This window comes from Micropterus salmoides, unplaced genomic scaffold, assembly GCF_014851395.1.
Source record: "Micropterus salmoides isolate LMB-PRFRI ecotype aquatic unplaced genomic scaffold, ASM1485139v1 Ms_hic_scaffold_11, whole genome shotgun sequence".
Classification (NCBI taxonomy): domain Eukaryota; kingdom Metazoa; phylum Chordata; class Actinopteri; order Centrarchiformes; family Centrarchidae; genus Micropterus; species Micropterus salmoides.
Window position 1 is genome coordinate 4,005,666 of NW_024040152.1, and position 22,750 is coordinate 4,028,415.

At 39.7% G+C, this 22,750-nt stretch overlaps 1 protein-coding gene across 1 annotated transcript; it reads left to right on the forward strand.

Moving 5' to 3' along the window:
• The first annotated feature begins 88 nt into the window (after positions 1-88).
• Positions 89-22,750, forward strand: capn7 (calpain 7). Its single transcript, XM_038710491.1, has 21 exons — positions 89-464; positions 751-859; positions 1,495-1,652; positions 1,774-1,841; positions 2,466-2,705; positions 3,852-3,938; positions 4,541-4,667; positions 5,173-5,258; positions 5,643-5,736; positions 6,220-6,366; positions 7,162-7,268; positions 7,407-7,527; positions 8,096-8,240; positions 8,618-8,717; positions 8,869-9,004; positions 9,130-9,205; positions 9,552-9,697; positions 11,714-11,776; positions 12,047-12,177; positions 13,186-13,278; positions 19,120-22,750. Exons 1-21 carry the CDS (start codon positions 363-365, stop codon positions 19,262-19,264), a joined length of 2,481 nt encoding a protein of 826 aa, XP_038566419.1. The 5' UTR covers positions 89-362; the 3' UTR covers positions 19,265-22,750.

Consider the following 22,750-nt stretch of genomic DNA (forward strand, 5'->3'; position numbering starts at 1 on the left):
TTTTTAAAGTTACCCCGCTGTGTTATTGTTTCTTACTACACGTGAACGCAACACAGCTGTAATGCGACTGTGCGAATCGTGTCTTTCCCGGAAACAACGCTTTTTTCTGGGGGGTGGTATCCGCTGGCCATCTATCAAAAGACAAAGCAAAACTTTAACAAGCCAGTTTTGGCCTCGGAATTAAGGACGACCGTCGGGATTGTCTTGCTATGATTTGTCCGAGTTGATGAAACGAAATGTGTTTCGAGTGAAAGACAGACATTTTGTTAATTTGGCGAATTACGGCAGCTAGCGGTTAGCTCGTGGCTAGCCTATCCGCTGGCTAACAGAGCTTGACACTCTGTCAACAAGTTGTGTTCAGCATGGACTGCACGGCGCTGGAGCTCGATGGTGTCAAATTTGCCAAAACGGCTGTCACCTATGACCAGAATGGCAAATATAACGAGGCTGTATTTTATTATAAGGTAAGTGTTAATACATTTTAACTTGACATGTGATAAACAGATGCTGCTACCTGTCATCGTTAGCTCATCTTACCTAGAAGTAAACATTCACTTTTACTTGCAGAATGCAGCTTACCGCTCTGGATTGAAGCCTTTCTATTAAATGCACCAACGAGTAGATGAAGAAATGGCTTACTTTTCTGTTTTATCAAATTACAGTAACATTTAATTTATAATAAATTAGAAAGAGACTGTCACTGAGTGCCAGTTGATTACTGCATGGTTTTATAACCATTTTTTGCTATAGGAGGCAGCCCAGGCCCTGATATATGCTGGCATGGCAGGGTCCAAACTGGAGGGAATCCAGGACAAAGTGAATGAGTACTTGGATCGGGTCCAAGCCCTCCACAATGCTGGTAAGCTCACCTGACCACAGAGACACATCAGATCCACTGATTTATTTTGCTGTTCCTACATTTAGCTGATTCTCTTCATCAGAAGTGATATATGAACGTGTTTCCAGCTTCTACTGGAACTTTCAGTAGTGTTCCCAGGAATATTTGTTCTTACTGAAGCATGTCATGTTAAATGAAATTATTCATCCTCCCTATTGTTCACCTGAAGTCTTACAGAGGTGAAATACTTGTGATTTGTAATGATGAGTTACTGAGTGGGCTGTAAGGACATACTTTCTCATTTGCTGTCTGACTACTTTTTTCCTGTGACTCTGCCCACACCATGGTGCTATGCGTGTGTGCACATGGGTGTGACCACAGAGACTGTGTGAGCATCCTGTTTTGTTGGACAGCCAGTGGATGACGTTTAGTATGGTCCTGCTGTTTGCAAAAACTGAACATTATAATATAAATCCCAGACCAGTTGTTGAATGAATTATTTCCAGAAGCCAAATATGGACACAAAAGAAAAGATGGAACAAAGCTGCCCAAAATGTTTGTAGTTTTATTGCAGTTAACATGACGGACAACCTCCTTTGCCATTCAGACACCCTGGTGCTTACTTTAAGTGTCTGTTGTGTGTCCTTTGACCCCAGTCCAGGCACAGAAGATCGACCCGCTGAAGTCCAGGGAGCAGGTGGGCCTGGAGCGTGCCCACTTCCTGGTCACCCAGGCTTTCGAGGAAGACGAGAAGGGAAATGATGATGAAGCCATTGAACTTTACACTCAAGCTGTTGAGCTCTGCATTAAGACGGTAGGTCTCTCACTCTCCTTCTCTCTCTTTTTGTCATCACTCTCGCAGACGTAGCGACTAACTTTGACTCGATCTTCACTCGCAGTATCCACATTTGTTTCTCCTTCTGTGTTTGCAACAGTCCAACGAAACATCGGACCAGGCTCTGCAGAACAAGCTGAAGCAGCTAGCACGTCAGGCTTTAGACAGGTAAATGTTCCTGAACGTTAGTAAGAACTGTTATCTTGCTGTAGTTCTGAATCTCAACTGGAAGAGGCTGTGTTGAATTCCAGCTGTGCCGTGGCTCCGTCATGTTTCCAATACAGTTCCAATGTAGACTGAAAGCATATCAGAAATGGCGCATCTTCAAGCACCTTGCTCTTGAGCCTTCAGATTTTGTATTCTTTTGTTCAGTTTTCCATAGTTTTGGCCTTCAGTTGCTCTTTGTAATGAACTCTACATTTCACCTAAAAGAAGGATCCAGTTGGAAATAGCTAATTAACACAGACTGATTATGTTTTGTTGTTCTTTTAATTTTAGGTTAATAGATGTTTTTTGTGAAGCCCACTTCTATCGAAGTGTAGTTCAGTTGAGCTCATCCTTATTCTTAATTTACCAGGAATTTTACATGGTCCCCATGTGTTAATTTATGACCCTTGGGCTCACAAACTAAGAAAAACATTTTTATTTAATGTAAAAAGAATGTAGAGGATAGATGCTAGGTGTGTACGTCACTGTTGTTCAGTTGTAGCTTTTTCTCCCTTATTTTGTCCTAAAACGGCGATTACATTTTCCAGGTCGAATTTAACAATTTCCTCCACTATGTTCTGTCAGGGCGGAGGGTCTTAAAGACTCCCAGTCCAAATCAACTCCAGCTCAGACTCAGGACAAGATCGGACCTTCTGGAACCAAGCCCAGCAGTGGGGACAGTTCCGGAGGGCCGGTCCGCCAGTTTTTCCCCCTCGGGCCAGACTTCTCCCTCCATGACCGGCCACACCCCCAGCCGGTTCGGGCAGTCCAGTCCAGCGAGCCTCAGGGTCAGCGCTACACGTCTGAGGAGATTGAGGTGCTCAGGTGAGACAGATTGCAGAATATGTTGTCAAGTGATACCACTTTAGGAGGATTCATACAGATCCTGGTAGACCTGGAAAACTCTGTAAAGAGGTCATATTGTGCTTTTAGGCCTTTTCCCTCTCCTTTATTGTGTTATATATCTTTTTTGTGCATGTACTAGGTTTGCAGAGTAAAGTGAAGTCCAGCCCAAAGGGAGTTCCCATCTTCCACATAAAACTCTGCTCTGAACTGCCTGTAAACAGCTCGATTGTAGTCCAGCCTTTACTTCCGCTTTGCTGTGATGCTCGCCTAGCGGCTAGTCCGACACGCCCTCAAAAACACCTGTGGAAAAACAGTGAGCTGCAGCACACAGCGACAAGACGTCCGCCTGCTGCCTCTCCTCTCCTTCCAAACACTAGCTACCCTCCAGGCAGTCAGTGGACATAAAGTTGTTCCTGTGATGTAGAGACAGAGCTCAGTTAAAACTTTATGGATGAAAGATACTTTTGTTACAGATTAATAACTCACCACTCTGAAACACTTGCTCCAGTCCATGTTGCTAAGCTGGTAAGGTGAACATATACAGCTGAACCGAAGCCGTCATTACCGGCTTTTCAGGACCCGACCTACGCTTCTGATTGGCTAGTAGTCCTTAACTTGGAACTGTGTATGTGCAGCTCCAAACAAAGATTTTATACAAGTAAGATACCTCACACTATAGCTAAAACGAAGCCTTCAACACACAGGATGATGAAAAGCGGAGCTGCAGCAATGTGAAGTATGACAAAAATATGGTGTTTTTTGAAAACAAAACCATGTAAACCTGTTCTGGTACAACCCCTAAATGAAATTATGAACCTGTAAATAAGCCTAATATGACCACCTTAATACTAATTAATAAGAACAAAAACAAAGTTGATTGAAATGTCTTAGAATTTCATGAAATGTTTTTAATCTGCATTGAAATTACAATTACTATATGAACAGTCTATGTGGTCACCAGCCACCAATAAAACGTTTCTCTGTGTATGACCACAATTTATTTTTCAGAATATGTTCTCCTTAGTAAATATGTGAAAAAGAAAGAAAATGTATGTATCACAAGCAGTACTTACTCAAATCTACTGTTAGCTGCTCTGTTGCACTAATCTCCTCCTTAATTTTCAGGAGTACATCAACAATCAATGGCATAGCATATGTTCCCTTTATGAGTGTGGACCTGAGAGAGCGATTTGCCTTTCCTGTCCCTTTCTCGTAAGTTTGTCTTCTATTTTTCCCTAAATAAACACCTGTAGTACTGTAATGTTTTTATGTCCTTCCATTTTATTAAAATCTGATCTGACAAATCTGAATGCTAATCTGTATTAGCATTGTATGTATATATATATATATATATATATATATATATATATGACAAAAAGGAGAAGGATAATTTGGTGATTTGAATGGCTGTTTATTGAGATTATGCTTCACTAGGCGTGCAGGGGAAATAAAAGTTTACCATAAAAAGGGAGGAGTTGTGTGGTTATGCATCTGTTTCATGAGACCAACGAGTGACAGACGCCCACAACGCTCAATAAATGCTTCAGGAAACACTGGTGATTGCTTTGGAGTCTAGATGTGGTTTTAGAGGCTTTGCCAGGACTCAAATTATTGGTGAACTGAATGCCAGCACAAAACAGTAATGATCTGCAGCTCCAATTCAATGTCAATATTTGCTGACAAAAACACAGAGTGTAGATTTTAGATTAGTTTGGTGTGATGGTCAGACAGACAGCGAGTAGCTGGCTGTGTGAGTAGATCTGAATTAAATAGGTATTAACCAGTTTTTAACTCCTATTTATTTTTCTCACCAGGGACAAAACAGGAAAACTTGCACTGTCACCCAAACAGAAGGCCATCTTCTCCCGCTGGGTCCGGCCCGACGAGATCTGCAATAACCCCACCATGATCATGTCTGTGTCCAGCTTCAGCATCAAACAGGTCAGATTAGCAGCTGGACTGTATTTTGTATACTAACAGTTTTTTATAACCTTCTTTAATTTTGGTGTTAGTCTGTGACAGGCTGTTGCTTGTAAACTTCTGTCACTTGAATTTTAAATGGAAAATATTGTTCTTTGCAGCTGTGTATTTTTGGAAAAGGTTTGGTTATTTGATTTTATTATTTAAAATACAGGCAAATTATTTTTCATAAGCTTTGCAGCACTTGCTCTCTACCCAGAGTGCATTGCTGTACTGTTTGTTTCTGTCCTGTCATTTCTCTATTTACCGGATGAACTTGTTTAAATTCAGCCAGTAGAGGGCACAGCATTATCATAGATAAGGATCTTCATGGTAGAAATGTTCAAATAACCTTTGGCAGGGATACAGAGTTAAAACATATTGCACTCAAAATCCAAACACAGTTTAATATGTTTAAATGTCAAATTATTACTGGTATAAACATATTAAAATGCTAATTAATGTGATTTTCTCTCCTTTTATCCAGACGGTGGTGTCTGACTGTTCGTTTGTGGCGTCGCTAGCCATCAGTGCAGCCTATGAGAGACGTTACAACAAGAAACTCATTACCAGGTACTGTGTTTAACCTCTGTGATTTGACTGGAATTGGTACATGCACATTAACTATGTGTTCACTGGAAGTGCCAGTAATTTGTGCTGCTGTTCTTTTAATATTCTGTTTTAAATATTCTGTTTTTGATATTCCTCATATTGTTGGTAACAAAGACTGTGGTCCTATATCGTCCTAAACAAAACATTAACACCATGAAACAGAAGAATATTGTCAAGGTACGCCTTGGCATGACTTCAGGTCATGCAGACAACCAGAGTAGAACTGATCACTTATACAGTACATGTACAAAAGCATCTACTCTATCTTGCTTCTAACCTTTTAAATAAAGGCAAACATGGGCTTTAATTGTAGTTTAATAGTGTGTGTGCACGTGTGTGTTACAGCGTCATCTATCCTCAGAACAGACGAGGAGAACCTGAGTATAACCCCTGTGGGAAGTACATGGTCAAGCTTCACATCAACGGAGTTCCCAGGAAGGTAAAATCAGTTCATCTGGAGAAATAAACCACTATAGGGGCAGTGCGAGATACATAACATACAGCAGAATATAGTGTGTTATAAATGCACAGTTTGGAGTCAGAAGGGAACCAGATATTCTTCCTTTTCCTGTTTTGTAAATAGAAAAGGTAATGTAGAAAAAAATCTATGTGTTCCTGTCAGTGTTTTTTTAATGAACTGCAGGCAAAACGAATTGTCCCTAGCAATAATTTCGATCAAAAAACGTTAGTGTCTAGTCAATGGATTTGGAACACAAACGGTTAACATATCTTGCTGTCCAATGCTTTTTTTAAGTTTTGAAAGATTACATTACTCTTTGGTTCTGTATTATTTAGGCTTTGAGTGAGAGAAATTAATTGTGTACTGTCATGTAGCTTAATTAATTCAAAATGCAGAGCAAAATGTTAATTTGCACTGCACAACATCCCTCAAACCAGCAGCCCTCCTCTGTCCCCGCTGCAGGTGATTATAGACGACTACCTGCCGGTGGATCGTAACGGAGAGCTGCTGTGCTCCTACTCCAGCAACAGGAACGAGCTCTGGGTCTCCCTGATAGAGAAGGCCTACATGAAAGTGATGGGAGGCTACGATTTCCCTGGCTCCAACTCTGTAAGTGAAGGTGGACAAACCAGGAGATGAAACTATTTTTAAAGAAGTTTCTTCATCTGCTACAGTGAAACTGGTCAGTGTCCAACGCTAGAAGGCCCAGACAAATATGATCACCGTAAAACATTTGGATGAGGCATTTGCTTAGCAAAAATGTGTGTGATTTCAAGAAGGCTTGTTTAGAATTCAGTTTAATGTTTTATCAAATGGTAATTTATTCAATTGAATTCAGTAAAATTTATACAGCGCTAGTTCATATATAAAGTTATCTTGTTGGCACTTTTCACATAGAATATGTCTAGATCGTACTAATATTGTTTACAGAGGCCCAACAATTCCTACCATGGGCAAACACAAAGGCAAGGAAAGTCAAGAGGTAGAGAAACCTTAAACAGAACTGTGACTCATGCGGGCAGAAGGTGACTCGCAACCACAGATCCAGATTCCACATCTCCAGAGCCAGAAACACCTGCAGGAAGTTGAGTTAGTAACATGCATTAATGGTTAATGGTTGCATATAGATGGAGAGAGGAGCTTGTGTTACTTTATGTATTCCTTCATGATTTAGACAGGCTTGGGAAGTCTGGAAAATTGTAATAAAGTACATCTGATCACTTCCAGGTCTTGAAAGGTTTGGTAATTGCAAAATAATCTGCAAAAGAAGTTTTCTTAAATGTTGGCAGCTGTTTTATGTCTAGTCACTCTCAGCAGACATCATACTGAATACAAACAAAAGTCTGATGTTAGTCAAGAAATTAGGTTGTGGAAGAGTAAAGTTTTTCCTATTCTTTGTTACAGAACATTGATCTGCACGCGCTCACTGGCTGGATCCCTGAGCGCATCGCTATGCACTCAGACAATCAATCATTCAGCAAGGATGACACTTTTCGGATGCTTTTCCAGAGGTGAGCAACACACAGACATACACAGAAGAAGTTTTTTCCTAGTTTATAAACAAACAAAAAAAAAGTCCATTTTCTTCCACTCTGCACATCTGGCTTCATTCTCCCTCTGAATCTGCTTCTGTCTCTCGCTGTCTGCAGGTTTCACAGGGGTGATGTCCTCGTCACCACAGCGACGGGGGTCATGACTGAGGAGGAGGGCGAGAAATGGGGTTTAGTGCCAACACACGCCTACGCTGTGCTTGATATCCGGGAATACAAGGTAGGCAAATTAAAGTAGCATTAGCTTGTCATCATAAGCTCTTATATTTATCATCAGAGAGGATATGGAAAACATAAGCTTAGTGATACAGTTGATAGACACTGATGTTTGGACCAAGCTTGGTTGAAGTCCTGAACAATTATGGGTGTTAGTGTAGTATCAATGAGGTTATTGTAGAGAAAGTCAGTGTGTCAGCCGAGCATCATTAGCATAACATTCTGCATGCTTGAAATGTTGGCATCCCATTTTTATACCATATTCCCCCATCACTGCAGACTGAGTATATGGTTAAATAAAAGATAAGAACATTTGAATGTTAAAGCTGTTCATGTCAGTCAAAACCTGCAAAGGGCACTAAGGAGGGAGTATTAGATGTTTTCACTAACTCCCTGCAGAAAGCAGAAACCTTCCCTATGGTGCACTGCAAGAAATGCAAAACAATGACCAATTTGATACTTGCCATACTATTACCGGCGTTGAAGGCCACCCACAACCCAAATGAGTGATCCCTAATTCTACTGCATCTGTTGTAATCGACATCATGTCTGTGGGTGTGTTGTTCTTGCAGGGAATGCGTTTCCTGCAGCTGAAGAATCCATGGAGTCATCTGCGATGGAAAGGGCGTTACAGCGAGCGTGACGAGAAGAACTGGACACCTGAACTCCTCAAACACCTCAACTTTGACCCCAAGACAGCACAGAAGTTTGATAATGGTATTCCCTTTCTTTTTCTAACTTCATTACCAACAATATGGGCATAAAATGTACCGTCTGAAGGTAATTTAATTCGTTTAGCTCCTACCCTTGAATGTTCCTATTGTAATTTGGTGCTGTCGCTCATTTTGGCAAATTGGCTGTCACCTGAAATGACACTGCATCATTCAAATCATATCAAAACACACGTGCCATATATTTATATCCGCGGCCAGTTCTTACTGTCGTGTAGCATTGCTGTTTGAAACGTAAGGGATGGGGCATCAGAGTGGCAAAGGGAAAAGTAATCGCCTGCCGCTGTGTAGTCGAGGTACGATCCTTAGCAGCAGTGCTCAGATACAAATAATACTTATATTTTCCTCCGTGTTTCTCTCCAGGTGTTTTTTGGATTGCATGGGAGGACCTTTGTCAGTACTATGATGTCATCTACCTGAGCTGGAACCCTGCCCTGTTCAAAGATTCCTCCTGTATTCACAGGTGTGTGTGTGTGTGCCAGATTTTCTTAACATTGAGATGGAAATGTAGGTTGTATGTAAATTCTGTTCAACTGAAGAACTGGAAAAAGAACAGTATACTTCTATTTTTTGAGTATATACTCAGTCTGAAGTGTGTGTGCTCTGGTTTGCAGTAGCTGGGATGGGAAGCAGGGCCCAGTGAAGGACGTCTACAGTCTGGCCAACAATCCGCAGTACAAGCTGGAGGTCCAGTGTCCAACAGGGGGAGCTGCTGTGTGGGTGCTGCTCACCAGACACATCACAGACAAGGTAGAGAATCAGAGCTGAGTGAAGTCATGTGATATATAATTATATATAATAATTTAATTGTATATGTGTGATGACTGTAAGGTTTCACTTGAAACTAATGACTGTTATCCGTTTTGTTTCTTCAGGATGATTTTGCACAGAACAGGGAGTTTATAACCCTTGTTGTTTACAAGACAGACGGGAAGAAGGTTTACTACCCAGGTAAGGTTTGATAGATGCCTTAGAAGACTTTTCCTCTCTGTGCCACTGAGCTGTGAGATCCGTACTGTAGATGAGGCAGCACTCTGTCGCGTCTTTATTTCGCCCCCACAGTCGCACATAACAAGGTCAGATGCCTGAAAGAAAGATTAGTCCATCACAAACCTCTAACTGCTCTGATTCATGACTAATTGAACTGATTCATAAAGACAGCAGCAGACTTTAAACTAAAGAGTTCACCGCAAAATAATACACACCTTTTACTTCCATGAAAATAGACAAAAAGGTCCACCCTAACTATGAGCTGGTTATTCACTATATAAATAAACTACACTGGCTCTCTCCACAGCGGACCCCCCTCCTTACATCGACGGCATCCGTATCAACAGCCCACACTACCTGACCAAGATGAGACTGACCAGCGCAGGGACACACACCTTCACACTGGTGGTTTCCCAGTATGAGAAACAGAACACCATCAACTACACACTGCGGGTGAGAAAGACTTTTTGTATAAACGTTTTTTATCTCACAGAAAGCTTTTTGTTAAATGAGATACACGTATATGTGTGTGTGTCTGCTAGTATTAGGACAGGGATATGTTTTTTGGGTTTTCTTTTCCAATCAACATCACTTTTTATACAAAATCGGCAGGTTTTTGAAAAGCGTTGAATTCAGCCCCCCCCCAAAACGACCTGAAAAAGTCTGAAATTTATTTCACAAAAGTCTTGAATATGTTCTCTCCCCTGCTGTAAGCTGTTATATTAGACCAGCAGCAAACACCGTCACTACAGGTAAATAGCGGGGGATATGTTTTTATTATTTGTAGCTTAATTCTTAATTTACCATTTTATTTATACTTCATTCTCCACCTTATTTAACTGTTTACTCACTTATTGAATCTGACTTCTTTCCCTTCAGTTCTCTTTTCCCCAATCACTGTCTAATTTTATATCTCTGTTGACATATCTGTATACCTCATTATACCAATATACTGCCCAACCCTAAGTTCAATAAAATAATCCAATTCCAAAATCAAGTTTAAAGGCTCAAAACGTGCTTGAGATGGGCCATCCATGCTGCAATGAGCAGCAAGTCTGCCTTTGTTTTTGTCAGATGTGCGTATTGCAGGGTGAATCAGTTACAATAATCACTGCTCTCTTCTGGTCATCTCTCTGTGACGCCCTTCTTATTGTCTTGGAGGCTGTCCTTGCTGACATGAGAGGGTCGTCCACTGATCTAGTTCACCTGGGCCCTCTACTCTATAAAAGCTGGTCCATGTGCACGCTCTGTCTCTCTCCTCCTACCTTACACCCACCTTACATCCTCTTCTTTTGGTTTGCACCTTCGACACCTCCCGCACATGCGTGCATTGCTGATATTGCTGATTTACACACCCTATTGTTAATTTCTCTTAACTAGTTTTTAATTTAGTTTTTAATTTAATTTTAATAATTGAGGTTTGTTTGTTTTAAGGTAAATCTGCATTAACGTCCTCCTGCTCATATTCCCTGAGCTAGTTTGTGATCTCTTCTGTGTGTGTGTGTGTGTGTGTGTGTGTGTGTGTGTGACCCATATATATATATATATATATATATATATATATATATAATTTTTTTTTTGTCATTTATAATTCATGGCCTCCTCTTGCTAACAGCAGTGAGGACTGTTGAGAACTATTTATATTGAAATTGCTCATTAAAAAAAACCCTGCACCCTGTTGTGTGTCTGCTGGATGTTTGTATGTGTGCTGATGTAGTATGTGTGTAACCGCATCAGAACTCCTGTAACCACAGCAGGCTCTGTCTCTCTTTTTCTCTCTTTCTCTCTCTCTCTCTCTCTCTTCACCAACGCAGCCAAAAAACGCTCTCCCCAGCTCAGATCAACGTTTCTCTTTGAAAATCGTCTTGAGAATAACTGATTCATCTCTCTGTTGTTCACTGAGTTTTCACAAGAGATCAAAGCAGAAAGCAGGAAACATGATTTAATTTCTGATGTTTCTTTCACCAGAGCAGCGCTGATATGAAAGCTCTATTTTGTGTGCAGATGATCATGAATAAATTAACAGCATTTGGAAACATGTTACACTTTGTCTTACAAAATTGCTGATAACAAAATAGCAATATGGTAGTCTTTTTGATGTTTGCTCCTTTTATGTTCTTTAATTCACCAGCTTTTACTTTTTCTGTATGCTTCTTGGTTGCTTTCTGCTGTATACAACTCATTCTTCAAACCAATTGGATTTAAACCCATCATCTATCTTTTGTTAATTTTTTTTAAAAAACCTTGACTGCTAGCCAGATTTCTTTTGTTGGATCCGTTCTTATTCAGGGTGAAATAACAGTTATTTTATTTGTTTATTTATGTATCCTTTAATTTATTTAGTTGTTTTCAGCAGGTGGTATTGTTATCCTTTTCCTTTATGTTAATGTTTTAGTTTGTAGTAGTAGTAGTAGTAGTAGTAGTAGTAGTAGTAGTAGTAGTAGTAATCGGTTTTATTTCTTTCCATAGGTATACTCCGGATGCAAATTCACCTTCTCCAAGATCCCAAATCCCTTCACTCAAACCAAAAGAGTAAGTTAAATGACACTCCTACACAAGTAAATAGTAGTGCTGGGCAACACACTTTATTGCGCACTTTTAATTTAAATGTACTGCTATATACACAAAAGTGCAATAACGTGGTTTGCAAACACTTTAAACAAATAAGGTGCTTTTTACTAGCAGTATTCTCTTTATACAGCAGCAATAAAATATTTCTTGTAAATCTCTCAGCTTAAACATTAATGTAATCAAATCACATATAAAACCATGTTGTGTTTGGCTCTCTGCTTCTGTCTTCAGATCAACGGCCAGTGGAAGGGGCTCACCGCTGGTGGTTGTGGAAACTATAAGGATTCATACAAACAAAACCCGATCTATCAGATTAACCTGGAGCGGTCTGGACCGCTGCTCATCGAGCTCAGAGGATCCAGGTTAGACTGATGCAAGGGCCACACCGCCTACCTGAGCAGTGTGTGTGCGTCACGGAACCTCTTGCTTTTCATTTTGGCATTAAGAGACAGAGCCATGTGGCTACAGCAACGGTGTCTTGCTTATGTTTTTCCTTGTTACGCAATTCTCAGCAAAAATAGACAAAAAAATTGTCTATGAAAATTATCTGTTGATATTCATATGGACATAACTGAACCGACCGGAGATTTATATCAATCAAGTTGCCTTCAAATTATGTGATTTTTGCTCAACCAGGTGGTAGTCTATAAGAACCTCCTATACCAGTGATTCTCAAAGTGGGGTCCCGGGACCCCCAGGGGGTTCCCAGCAAAAAGCGGAATAATTTATTTTTGTTAGAATTCCATCCATAAGTAACCTACTATGTAATGGAGACACATTATTATTTTATGTTTTTAAGATACTTTTTAGGTCTTTTTTGCCTTTATTTTGACAGGACCGTGGAAAGTGAGAGGAAAGAGGGAGAGAGATATGGGGTGACATGCAGCAAAGGGCCACAGGTTGGATTTGAACCCGGGCCGCTGCAGCATCCACTCAGCCTTTGTACATAGGCAGCGGAGACACAGTTTTTCAAAATTACCTCAAACATATCGTTGCCATTTCTGCACTGCAATTTCTTGTTAGCGCTCTAAATCTGTACCGATGCTGATCTATCTGTGATAAACTCATGGCACTCGGCATTTGTTGGTTGTACACCTGAAAATCGAACTTTTAGTTGAAAGGAAGATAAACAGTAAAACTGTGGGACATTAATCCACATAAAGCACTAAATATATCCCAATTACATATACATAAATGGAATCAAAATTACAAATACAAATAATAATAAAAAAATACATAAAAATATATACAATAATAATACGTTTATGCTGAAAGAACAGCAGGACTTTACGACTGCTGCCTGTCCATCATCAAGCTGTGTTAGAGTTGGTAGTTATTCCCTGTCTCTGCTTTTCTGTCTCTGTTTACAGGCAGTACAGTGTTGGTTTTGAGATGGTGACGGTGTCGACGGTGGGGGATCCGGGCCCGGCGGCCTTCCAGAAAAAGAGCAGTGGTGATTACAGGTACAGTCGGACAAATATAACTTCACAGTCTGGTAATTTATTATCTTTACTGAACAATACACTGAAATTCATTTGCAGTAATGAAACACAGGAAATTATTCTCAATAATTTAATTGGTAACAAGTAAAGCAAACCGTTTTGAATGCATGTAGAGAAAGCTAAAGAAGGGCATTCATAATTTATAAATAACCCAGTAGCATTATTTGAGAAATAAAGATATTTACTGGTCACTATTGTCTCTGATCCATGTTTCTTACAGTTGAAGTGTTGCATGTTAAGATACACCACATTACTCTTTTGTTCTAGAAAAATTCACAGTACTGTCTCCCATTCACTTTTATTGAAGCCTGTATTATGGCTTTGTTCAACATGTTTAACAAGCGGATGTGCTCAGCGGATGTTTTTGAAATGGGGAAGTTATTATTCTGGCATTTATATGTAGCACATTATCACCAGACTACAAACTGTAACGTTGCTCTCATATACAGCTGATAGTTCGTGACTGCTCTGCTCATTACCACATCATTTGACATCATGTCCTCTTTCCGAAAAAAATGCAGGCAAATTTCATTGAACAGAAACATAATGTGACCATACTTTTAATGCAGCATTTATGTAATGTTGGAAAATGTCAAATTAAAGGTATCTTATCAAATGTTCTCATAAAGAAACTAAAGCCTGACGAATACAGGATTTTTAAGTCCGATACCGATTTCAATATTTTAAAATTTTTAAATCTGACAGCCGATATATCGCCCGATATTCTTTTTTTTTTTTCCTTATTTTAAGAAATGCATAACATGTTGAGACCCTCACCAAGATACCATGACATAATGCAGTTTAAAAATAAACTTGTATTGTTAAAAATAGTACTTTGAACAAAAGCACAACAAAATATATTAATGTTTTGATAAATAAGGCTCAAATGTATAAAACTACAGAATACATTTTTAAAATATCTGATTTATTATAAATTATAGTACTACTACTAATGAACATGTATGGTGGAGGCCAGGGAAATAGAAACTATATGAAATACCAAAATGTACCTATAGTACAGAACCCATTTGCTAATCCTAAAACACTTCTGGCTCTATGATACAGTGACACAGAAGAAACGCTACCCTTGAATTAATCTAATACTACATAACTGGCTACAACGAGGACCTGCAACTGTGTGTTGGATACATTCAGCTCACCTTTATTCACAAATCCCCTCTGGTTTAATCGTTTCTGACACGCCGACTGTAACTATTCAATTAAATTAAATTTTATTTATATAGCGCCAAATCACAACAACAGTTATCTCACAGCGCTTTTCATAAAAGAGCAGGTCTAGACCGTACTCTATGATGCTATTTACAGAAGCCCAACAATTCCTACCAAGAGCAAGCACTAGGCGACAGAGGCAAGGAAAAACTTCCTTTTAAGAGGCAGAAACCTCGAGCAGAACCATGGCTCAGGGTGGGCGGCCATCAGAGAAAGAACAGAAAGGAGCTCAGTGCATCATGGGAAGTCCCCCGGCAGTCTAGGCCTAAAGCAGCATAACTAAGGGATGGTTCAGGACTCACCTGAGCCAGCCCTAACTATAAGCTTTATCAAAGAGGAAAGTCTTAAGCCTACTCTTAAATGTGGAGATGGTGTCTGCCTCCTGAACCCAAACTGGAACCTGGTTCCACAGGAGAGGAGCTTGATAGTGTAGCATGGCTAAAAATTAGCTATGAATTTTAATAAATTTATGAGAATTAATACCCAGTTATGGATTTTAATATTCAGAAAATATCAAAAATCCATAAAAGTTCTCGTTAAAAAGGGCACCACAGGAGTTGCTATAATCCTAGAGTCTCCGGACCTCTAGGTAGTTTTAATAATTATACAATTATTACTAGTGATCAGTTAGTTAATAATCGTTTAATATCTTAAATCAATCAGTCAGTCTCATATCTAAAGGTCAATTCTCTTGGCAGGGACGTGGAAATAGGCAACACACACAGTTCTTGATCGTATTACAGTGAATTTATTAATAACTAAAGCGATAAAACGGGTGGTTAAATACAGGGAAAATAAACAATGGCTGAACAATGAGAAATGGAGGTTCGAATGTGGGAAGCATTTGACTCATACGGCAGAGGAGAACTAATGAAAGTAAGTTATGAGTTTAGGAGTTCAATTCAATTCAATTCAATTCAATTTTATTTATATAGCGCCAAATCACAACAACAGTTATCTCACAGCGCTTTTCATAAAAGAGCAGGTCTAGACCGTACTCTGTGATGATATTTACAGAAGCCCAACAGTTCCCACCAAGAGCAAGCACTAGGCGACAGAGGCAAGGAAAAACTTCCTTTTAAGAGGCAGAAACCTCGAGCAGAACCATGGCTCAGGGTGGGCGGCCATCTGCCTCGACCGGTTGGGGTGAGAGAGAGAGAGAGAGAAGAGAGAGAGAAGAGAGTGAAAGAGAGAGAGAGAGAAGAGAGAGAGAGAGAGAGAGAGAGGGATGTAAGGAGAGAGAGAGGGGAGGGAGGCAGCCTACACAATATACACACAGAGGTACAGACAGCGAAGGTAATGTTGCTATAAACTAAATGAAAAATGGTACAGATATTTATAATAGTGTTAATGGTAACCATCGTAATGTTAATGATTATAATAACAATAAGACTAGCAACAATAGTCGTTGCAGTAGAGGGTGTCGAGCAGGAACACGGGGGCAGCAGGCGACCCGCAGCCACAGATCCAGACTCCACAGCTCCAGAGCCAGAAAACCTGCAGGAAGTGATAGGAGGAGAGAGGAGAGGGACGAGAAAGCACAAGACTACCAGAAAGGGGAGAAGTTGTGTTAGTAACATGCAATAATGGGATAAGGTTGCATACAGAGGGAGAGAAGTAGAGGAGAGAGGAGCTCAGTGCATCATGGGAAATCCCCCGGCAGTCTAGGCCTATAGCAGCATAACTAAGGGATGGTTCAGGACTACCTGAGCCAGCCCTAACTATAAGCTTTATCAAAGAGGAAAGTCTTAAGCCTACTCTTAAATGTGGAGATGGTGTCTGCCTCCTGAACCCAAACTGGAACCTGGTTCCACAGGAGAGGAGCTTGATAGCTGAACGCTCTGGCTCCTAGTCTACTTTTGGAGACTCTAGGAACCACAAGTAACCCTGCATTCTGGGAGCGCAGTGCTCTGGTGGGGTAGTAAGGTACTATGAGCTCTTTAAGATAAGATGGTGCCTGACCATTAAGAGCTTTGTAGGTAAGAAGAATGATTTTAAATTCTATTCTGGATTTTACTGGAAGCCAATGCAAAGAAGCTAAAACAGGAGAAATGTGATCTCTTTTCCTGGTTCCTGTCAGAACACGTGCTGCAGCATTCTGGATCAGCTGAAGAGTCTTAATGGACTTTTTCGAGCAGCCTGATAATAAGGAATTGCAGTAATCCAGCCTAGAAGTAAAAAATGCATGGACTAGTTTTTCTGCATCATTTTTAGACAGGATGTTCCTGATTTTCGCAATATTACGTAGGTGAAAAAAGGCGGTCCTTGAATTTGCTTAATGTGGACTTAAACGACATGTCCTGATCAAAGATAACTCCAAGATTCCTCACAGTGGTGCTGGAGGCCAAGGCGATGCCATCCAGGGAAACTATATCTTTAGATAATGCGTCACGGAGGTGCTTAGGCCCCAGAACAATAACTTCAGTTTTATCTGAGTTTAACATAAGAAAATTACAGCTCATCCAGGTTTTAACATCCTGAAGGCACATTTGAAGTTTAGCTAACTGATGAGTTTCATCTGGCTTGATCGATAGATATAACTGAGTATCATCTGCATAACAATGAAAGCTTATGGAATGTTTCCTGATAATATTGCCTAAAGGAAGCATATATATAAAGTGAAGAGGATTGGTCCAAGGACAGATCCTTGAGGAACTCCATGAGTAACTTTGGCGTGCATGGAGGACTCAGCGTTAACATGTACATGTGTGATCTGATAAATAGGATTTAAACCAGCTTAGAGCGGTTCCTTTAATGCCAATGAAATATTCCAGTCTCTGTAATAGAATCTGGTGGTCAGTGGTATCAAAAGCCGCACAAAGATATAGTAAACCCAGTACAGAGACAAGTCCTTTGTCTGATGCAATTAGGAGGTCGTTAGTAATTTTCACCAGTGCTGTCTCTGTGCTATGATGAACTCTAAATCCTGACTGAAAATCCTCAAATAAACTACAATTTAATCGCTCGTTAATTTTAGCCTCCTCCACTGATATACAAGGCATTAGCTTTGTGGCTGATTTAGCAACAGGCAGCACTTTCTGCTGTTGGTGATGCTAGAAAATATTTTAGAAGTAATAAATTAGAGAGAAATGAGAGGACCGGTCACCAGAACTGCTAAACTGTTTCAAAAGTAAATCTACAATCACGTCTGTCAACAGCGTAGCCTCCAACACTAGGTTACTGTAACATTAAACACACTCCTGAGCCTGGAGAGGTCAGTGAAAAACGGGAGGGTTATGAAGTCAGGTCTCCGAAGACTAAGACTAGCAAACATGGCAACTGACAACTTCCATTTAAATTTGTTATACCCATTAAAGTGAAAAGAAATGCATTACTAAATCGCACCTAACATTTACCCTACTCAAAAATGTGAATTCTGCAAAGATGAAGACAAGACAATTCTGCACTTATTTTTTGAACATTTTTGGATAACTTTGTAACTCAAACTAATCATTTAATCAAACTAGAAGCCATAATATGTAATACTATACTATGAAAACAAGCATTTAAAATGGTTAACTTACTCATCTTATTAGGTAAGTACCACGTCCATAAGATGAGTTCTCAAGATCTCGACCATCATTTGAATTATTTAGAACAGAATTCAGAATGTATTGTGAGTCTGTCCAATTTATAAATGACAATAAATGTGCCCATACAATTAATTTGTTATGGGAACTATCTATAGAAATGTAATGTTTATACTGCCTTTAGTAATATGCCAATACTTTCTTTTTGCACCGTATTTTTCTCTACATTTACATTTTCATTTGTTATTCCTATAGTTGATATATTTTCCTTAAATTATTTACCAGAATGTTTATGATGTTATTTTTACATGAATGTAATACCTCATAGAGTGGAGGTGGTTTGTATGTTCAATGTTGGAAGATACTCACACATAGGCCTACCTGTTGTGATGTCTAATCTTGTTAACTTGTTGTGAACCAAATAAATGAAAATATGGCGCTGGCCGCAGGTGCAGTATTCGCGGTACTCCTGCTAAAATTTATCACAACCCGCCACCAGTTTCTTACCAGAAGAATTAGGTATATTCTGATCAAAAACGATTTACACTTCAAAAGAAATTTTCTTCTTCATTTGTTTATGCTCTTGCTGGCTTCCTTCTTCTTCTCAGTTTTTCCCGTCATAACCATCAGCAAGAATCTACATCAAGTCACCTGCATGCTCGTTGCTCGTTAACATACGTGTGTCCTTGCAGTGCATGTGCTAGAGCACAACATACCAACAATACTGAGGCCAGTATCAATATAGAGTTTAAAAATGTCACATAATTGTTCTTTTACATAAACAAACATTTTGAATCATGACCATGTACGTTTTAACGCAAATCAACATGAAGGATGTCACAGGTTGGCCATGTGCCTCTGAAGAGGACATGTTTAGATTTCGTAGTAATTAGTAATTAGTGAGGGAGGTGTTCAGCTTAATGTGATAATTTTACGTTTTTTAGCTCCACTGGATCTGTGCTGCTCCACTGGATCTGCCCCCCCCCCAAACTGATTTGTTAACTTCTGTAAAGCCTGACAGTCTCTCTCTCTCTTTCTCCAGATGTGGCTTCTGCTACATGGAGGCGGACCACGTCCCAGCAGGCATCTACAACGTCATCCCCACCACCTTCTTGCCCAAACAGGAAGGACCTTTCTTCTTGGACTTTTCCAGCACCATACCCCTCAAGGTCTCCCATCTCCAGTAAAGATGGAGCTGGAGAGAGGAGGGGCAGAGGTTGGGAGTGAGGTTCATGCAAGAGTGACATGGGATGTCTCTGAAACTATACTTTGGAGATGTCATCAAGGCCTCAATAAAACTCAAAGGGCCTGGGGCGTGACTGGCAGCCTTGATAACTCTCGCTGAAACCTTTGTGGAGGTACAGTAAATGGAAAGACTTGAGGGCTTGAACTTCAACATTGACTTGATGATACCACCACAGTTATGGAGAATAAGTTAATTGTTAATAAGGAATCATCAAGAGGAACTTCAGTATGAAATTTAACCCAACAACAGTCAAGGCATTTTGGTACAGAATAAAATTCACTTTCACCAAAAATGACAAAGTAGAGACAATGAGAGCAGTGTCAGAGAGCTGATGTACCTCTTTTTGCCATAATAAGATAGATACAGCATCAATGGAGCTGAGCTTACAACCACCAGATGAAATAATTTCCATCAACATCATTGTTCTGATCAGGCAGTTAAATCTGATGTATGTCATAGGATAATGATAATCATCACTCAACAGGATGTGGAGAAGAAACAGGGTTAAAATGCACACCAGTCACCAGCCAAGAGCTGCAACATGGCCATCAAGGTACCCGAAAGCAGCAATTCTTTTCAGGTTGTGTTTTGTTGTGATGAGCATCTCAACAGTCCAGTCAAATGTTTTGAGATTTGTTTTTTGCTCATAGAAATCAACTTCCTTTTACACTTGTGGTCTGAGACTTCTTTCATTGTTTGGGCCCCTTAATTCTACAGCATACAATAATATCTTAGACAACAGTGTTCTTCCAACAGTGTTTGTCCCTTTCCTGTTTCAACGTGAGCCCCATCCAGCACCTTTGCGGAGCACTAAACTAGAGCCAGGCCTGCTCACCAGCATCAGTGTTGGACCTCACTGATGCTTTTGTGGCTGATGAGTAGCAAATCCCTGCAGCAGCTTCAACATCTGGTGAAAGACTGAAACATGTTAAGCTTTCACATATTGGTGGAGTGTCAAGATGTCCACATACATTTGGCCAAGGTGGGGATTATAGTTGAGACTTTGGATGACATTTTTGACAATGTTTCTGAAACAGCTGCCTTGTTTTCCTGATAGAAAATCATGTTGATGACAGCTGAGCAAGTATACAGCCATCCAGGCAGGTACAGGAAATGTTCATGATCTCTCACTAAAAGGGAGACTTATCAATCATTTAGTGTAGAGCCAATGTGAAATGACAGCTGTCTCTAGTAATTTCATACATGAACCTGCCCAGCAGAAATGGTGGAACTGCTTTCTTCAACTGTGTCACATTGCCGCTTCTCCACAGAAAGCAAAAATAACTGAACTGTTGTAGCTGTTCTGAGCTTTAAATACAATGGAATAGGATGATAAACTAGAAACCAGATAGTAATAATATGTAGGGTCACAGTAACTCTTTATTTATCGTTATTTACTCTATTGTTTATATTAATTAATTAGTTATGGAAAGCCATGAAAAAGTCACAAAGTTTTACGTCCAGGCTCAATGGTGTGTAACAGGATGGGAAATATAAAGACAACACATGCTTAAGAAGCTCACTACTGCAAAACAACTCTGATAAGAAGAAGTTGTTTCATACTGGCAGCCATGATACATTGATACATGAACATTTTGCACAAACGAAGTCCTCGGTTAACCCTTTCTTTGATTATTGCTTTACCGAACCAGACTTTTTATCAGACTTGGTGACAAGAGTTTAAAAAGTCTGTCAAGTGGAAGCAGCTGTTAGTTTCCTTAAATGACAGTGAAGGTTTTGTTATTCTCAGGAGCAGTGCGGCAGAGCAGCACCACCACAGGGAACCCAGTATGGCAGCATTTGAATGATGTCTCTTCATGTTGTCTGTATCAGCCTGATTTCGCTGACAGACGTCGCGTCAGCACTCAGCACTGCTTGAGACAGGCATCACACACTGTGTGTGTGTGTGTGTGTGTGTGTTTGTTTGATTGTCACTATCAACCTTCTGCAGGTGGAAATGTAAATGTATTGCCAAGTACACATCTGTTTACCTTTTTGTTGATATACTGCACTTTTAAAAAATGTTTCATTATCAAATAATATATGGAAATGAATATGTAACAGTTTTCAGAAAAGCAGCTCATCTGAAGTCAACTTGTTTTTTTTGGGGTTTTTTGAGTGACGTCAGCATTTTCAACTGCACCTCATGGTCTAAATGAGCAAATACAGCTTGGTCATGGAATTGTTTCAGTCATCTTCCCAATAACTGAGCAAACTCCCAGATGAAGACCATGACGTGTTAGTAAGTGTAAAAACTCTGAAGAAAAGTCAGTGACAGACAGCTGACTTGTTTGCAATGTCCTTTAATTGCAAATGTTTACATGAAGGTTTAATTAGAAAGTGAATCTGACTGCAGTGGATTACACAGGGTTATATCAGTGTTGAGGCTACTGTGCATGTCATCACACAATGTCATTCTTTGTTAACTGTAAGCTGCTGTAGTAAATGTAAAGCCCCTGTGCACAGCGCTGTGTTGCCATAAAACACAGTCTGCAGCCAGTAATTAATTTCATTTCATTATTTTTTTTTCACTTAATAGATTGTTTAGCCTATAAAATAGGCAAAATGTCCCCCACAAGATCACAGGGCCTAAGTTTACATCTTCACATTGCTTGTTTTGTCCAACCAATTGTACAAAACCAAATATTATTCAATTTCCAGTGATTTAAAACAGAAATGCAGCATATTATCACATCTGAAGCTGGAACCAGAGAGATTTTTGATTTGATTTGTCGTTTTGCTTGATAAATGACTAACAATTAACTGATTATCAATATGCAGCCAGTGTTGTCGTGTGCAGACTGCAACAGGGCACTGTGCACTGAATGTGGACGATGTAACAAAAACATTTTCACAATGTAGCACACACAACTTAATATGGTTTCATTAAGTTAAACCACACACCTCAGCTTTTTTATACAATCATTTCATTTGTTTTCCACATTTTAAAATTCACAACTCACACAGTGAATCAGCACAGTGCAAAGAGAACATGACAAACTGCCCTCAGTTACCATTATTCCCTCTGAAAATTCTGTAATGCAGCTGGAACCGTGATTAACTTGACCTGCTTTATAGTAAAGCTGCTGGGGATCATGGTGACAACTCCCACAATTCCTCTTAACAATAATTAATACTAAAGCCTGTGCTGACTGAACTAATAATGCTGGTGTTTCATTCAGAGTAGTGGGATATAGCTTTAAATATCCATTACTTATTGATTAATCATAGATCATTTGCATTATGGATGCCATATCTCTCTGTTACCATATTCAGTTGTCTTTTTCAATTAAGGACTAATTTAAATATGCAGCAGGACAATCTTGCATCAGCCTGTTGTATGAATGATGATGTAATGTTTTCAGAACTTGCACTAAATGTTGGGTAGACTGATGTGTTCAACATTTGAATACAGAACATGATATCT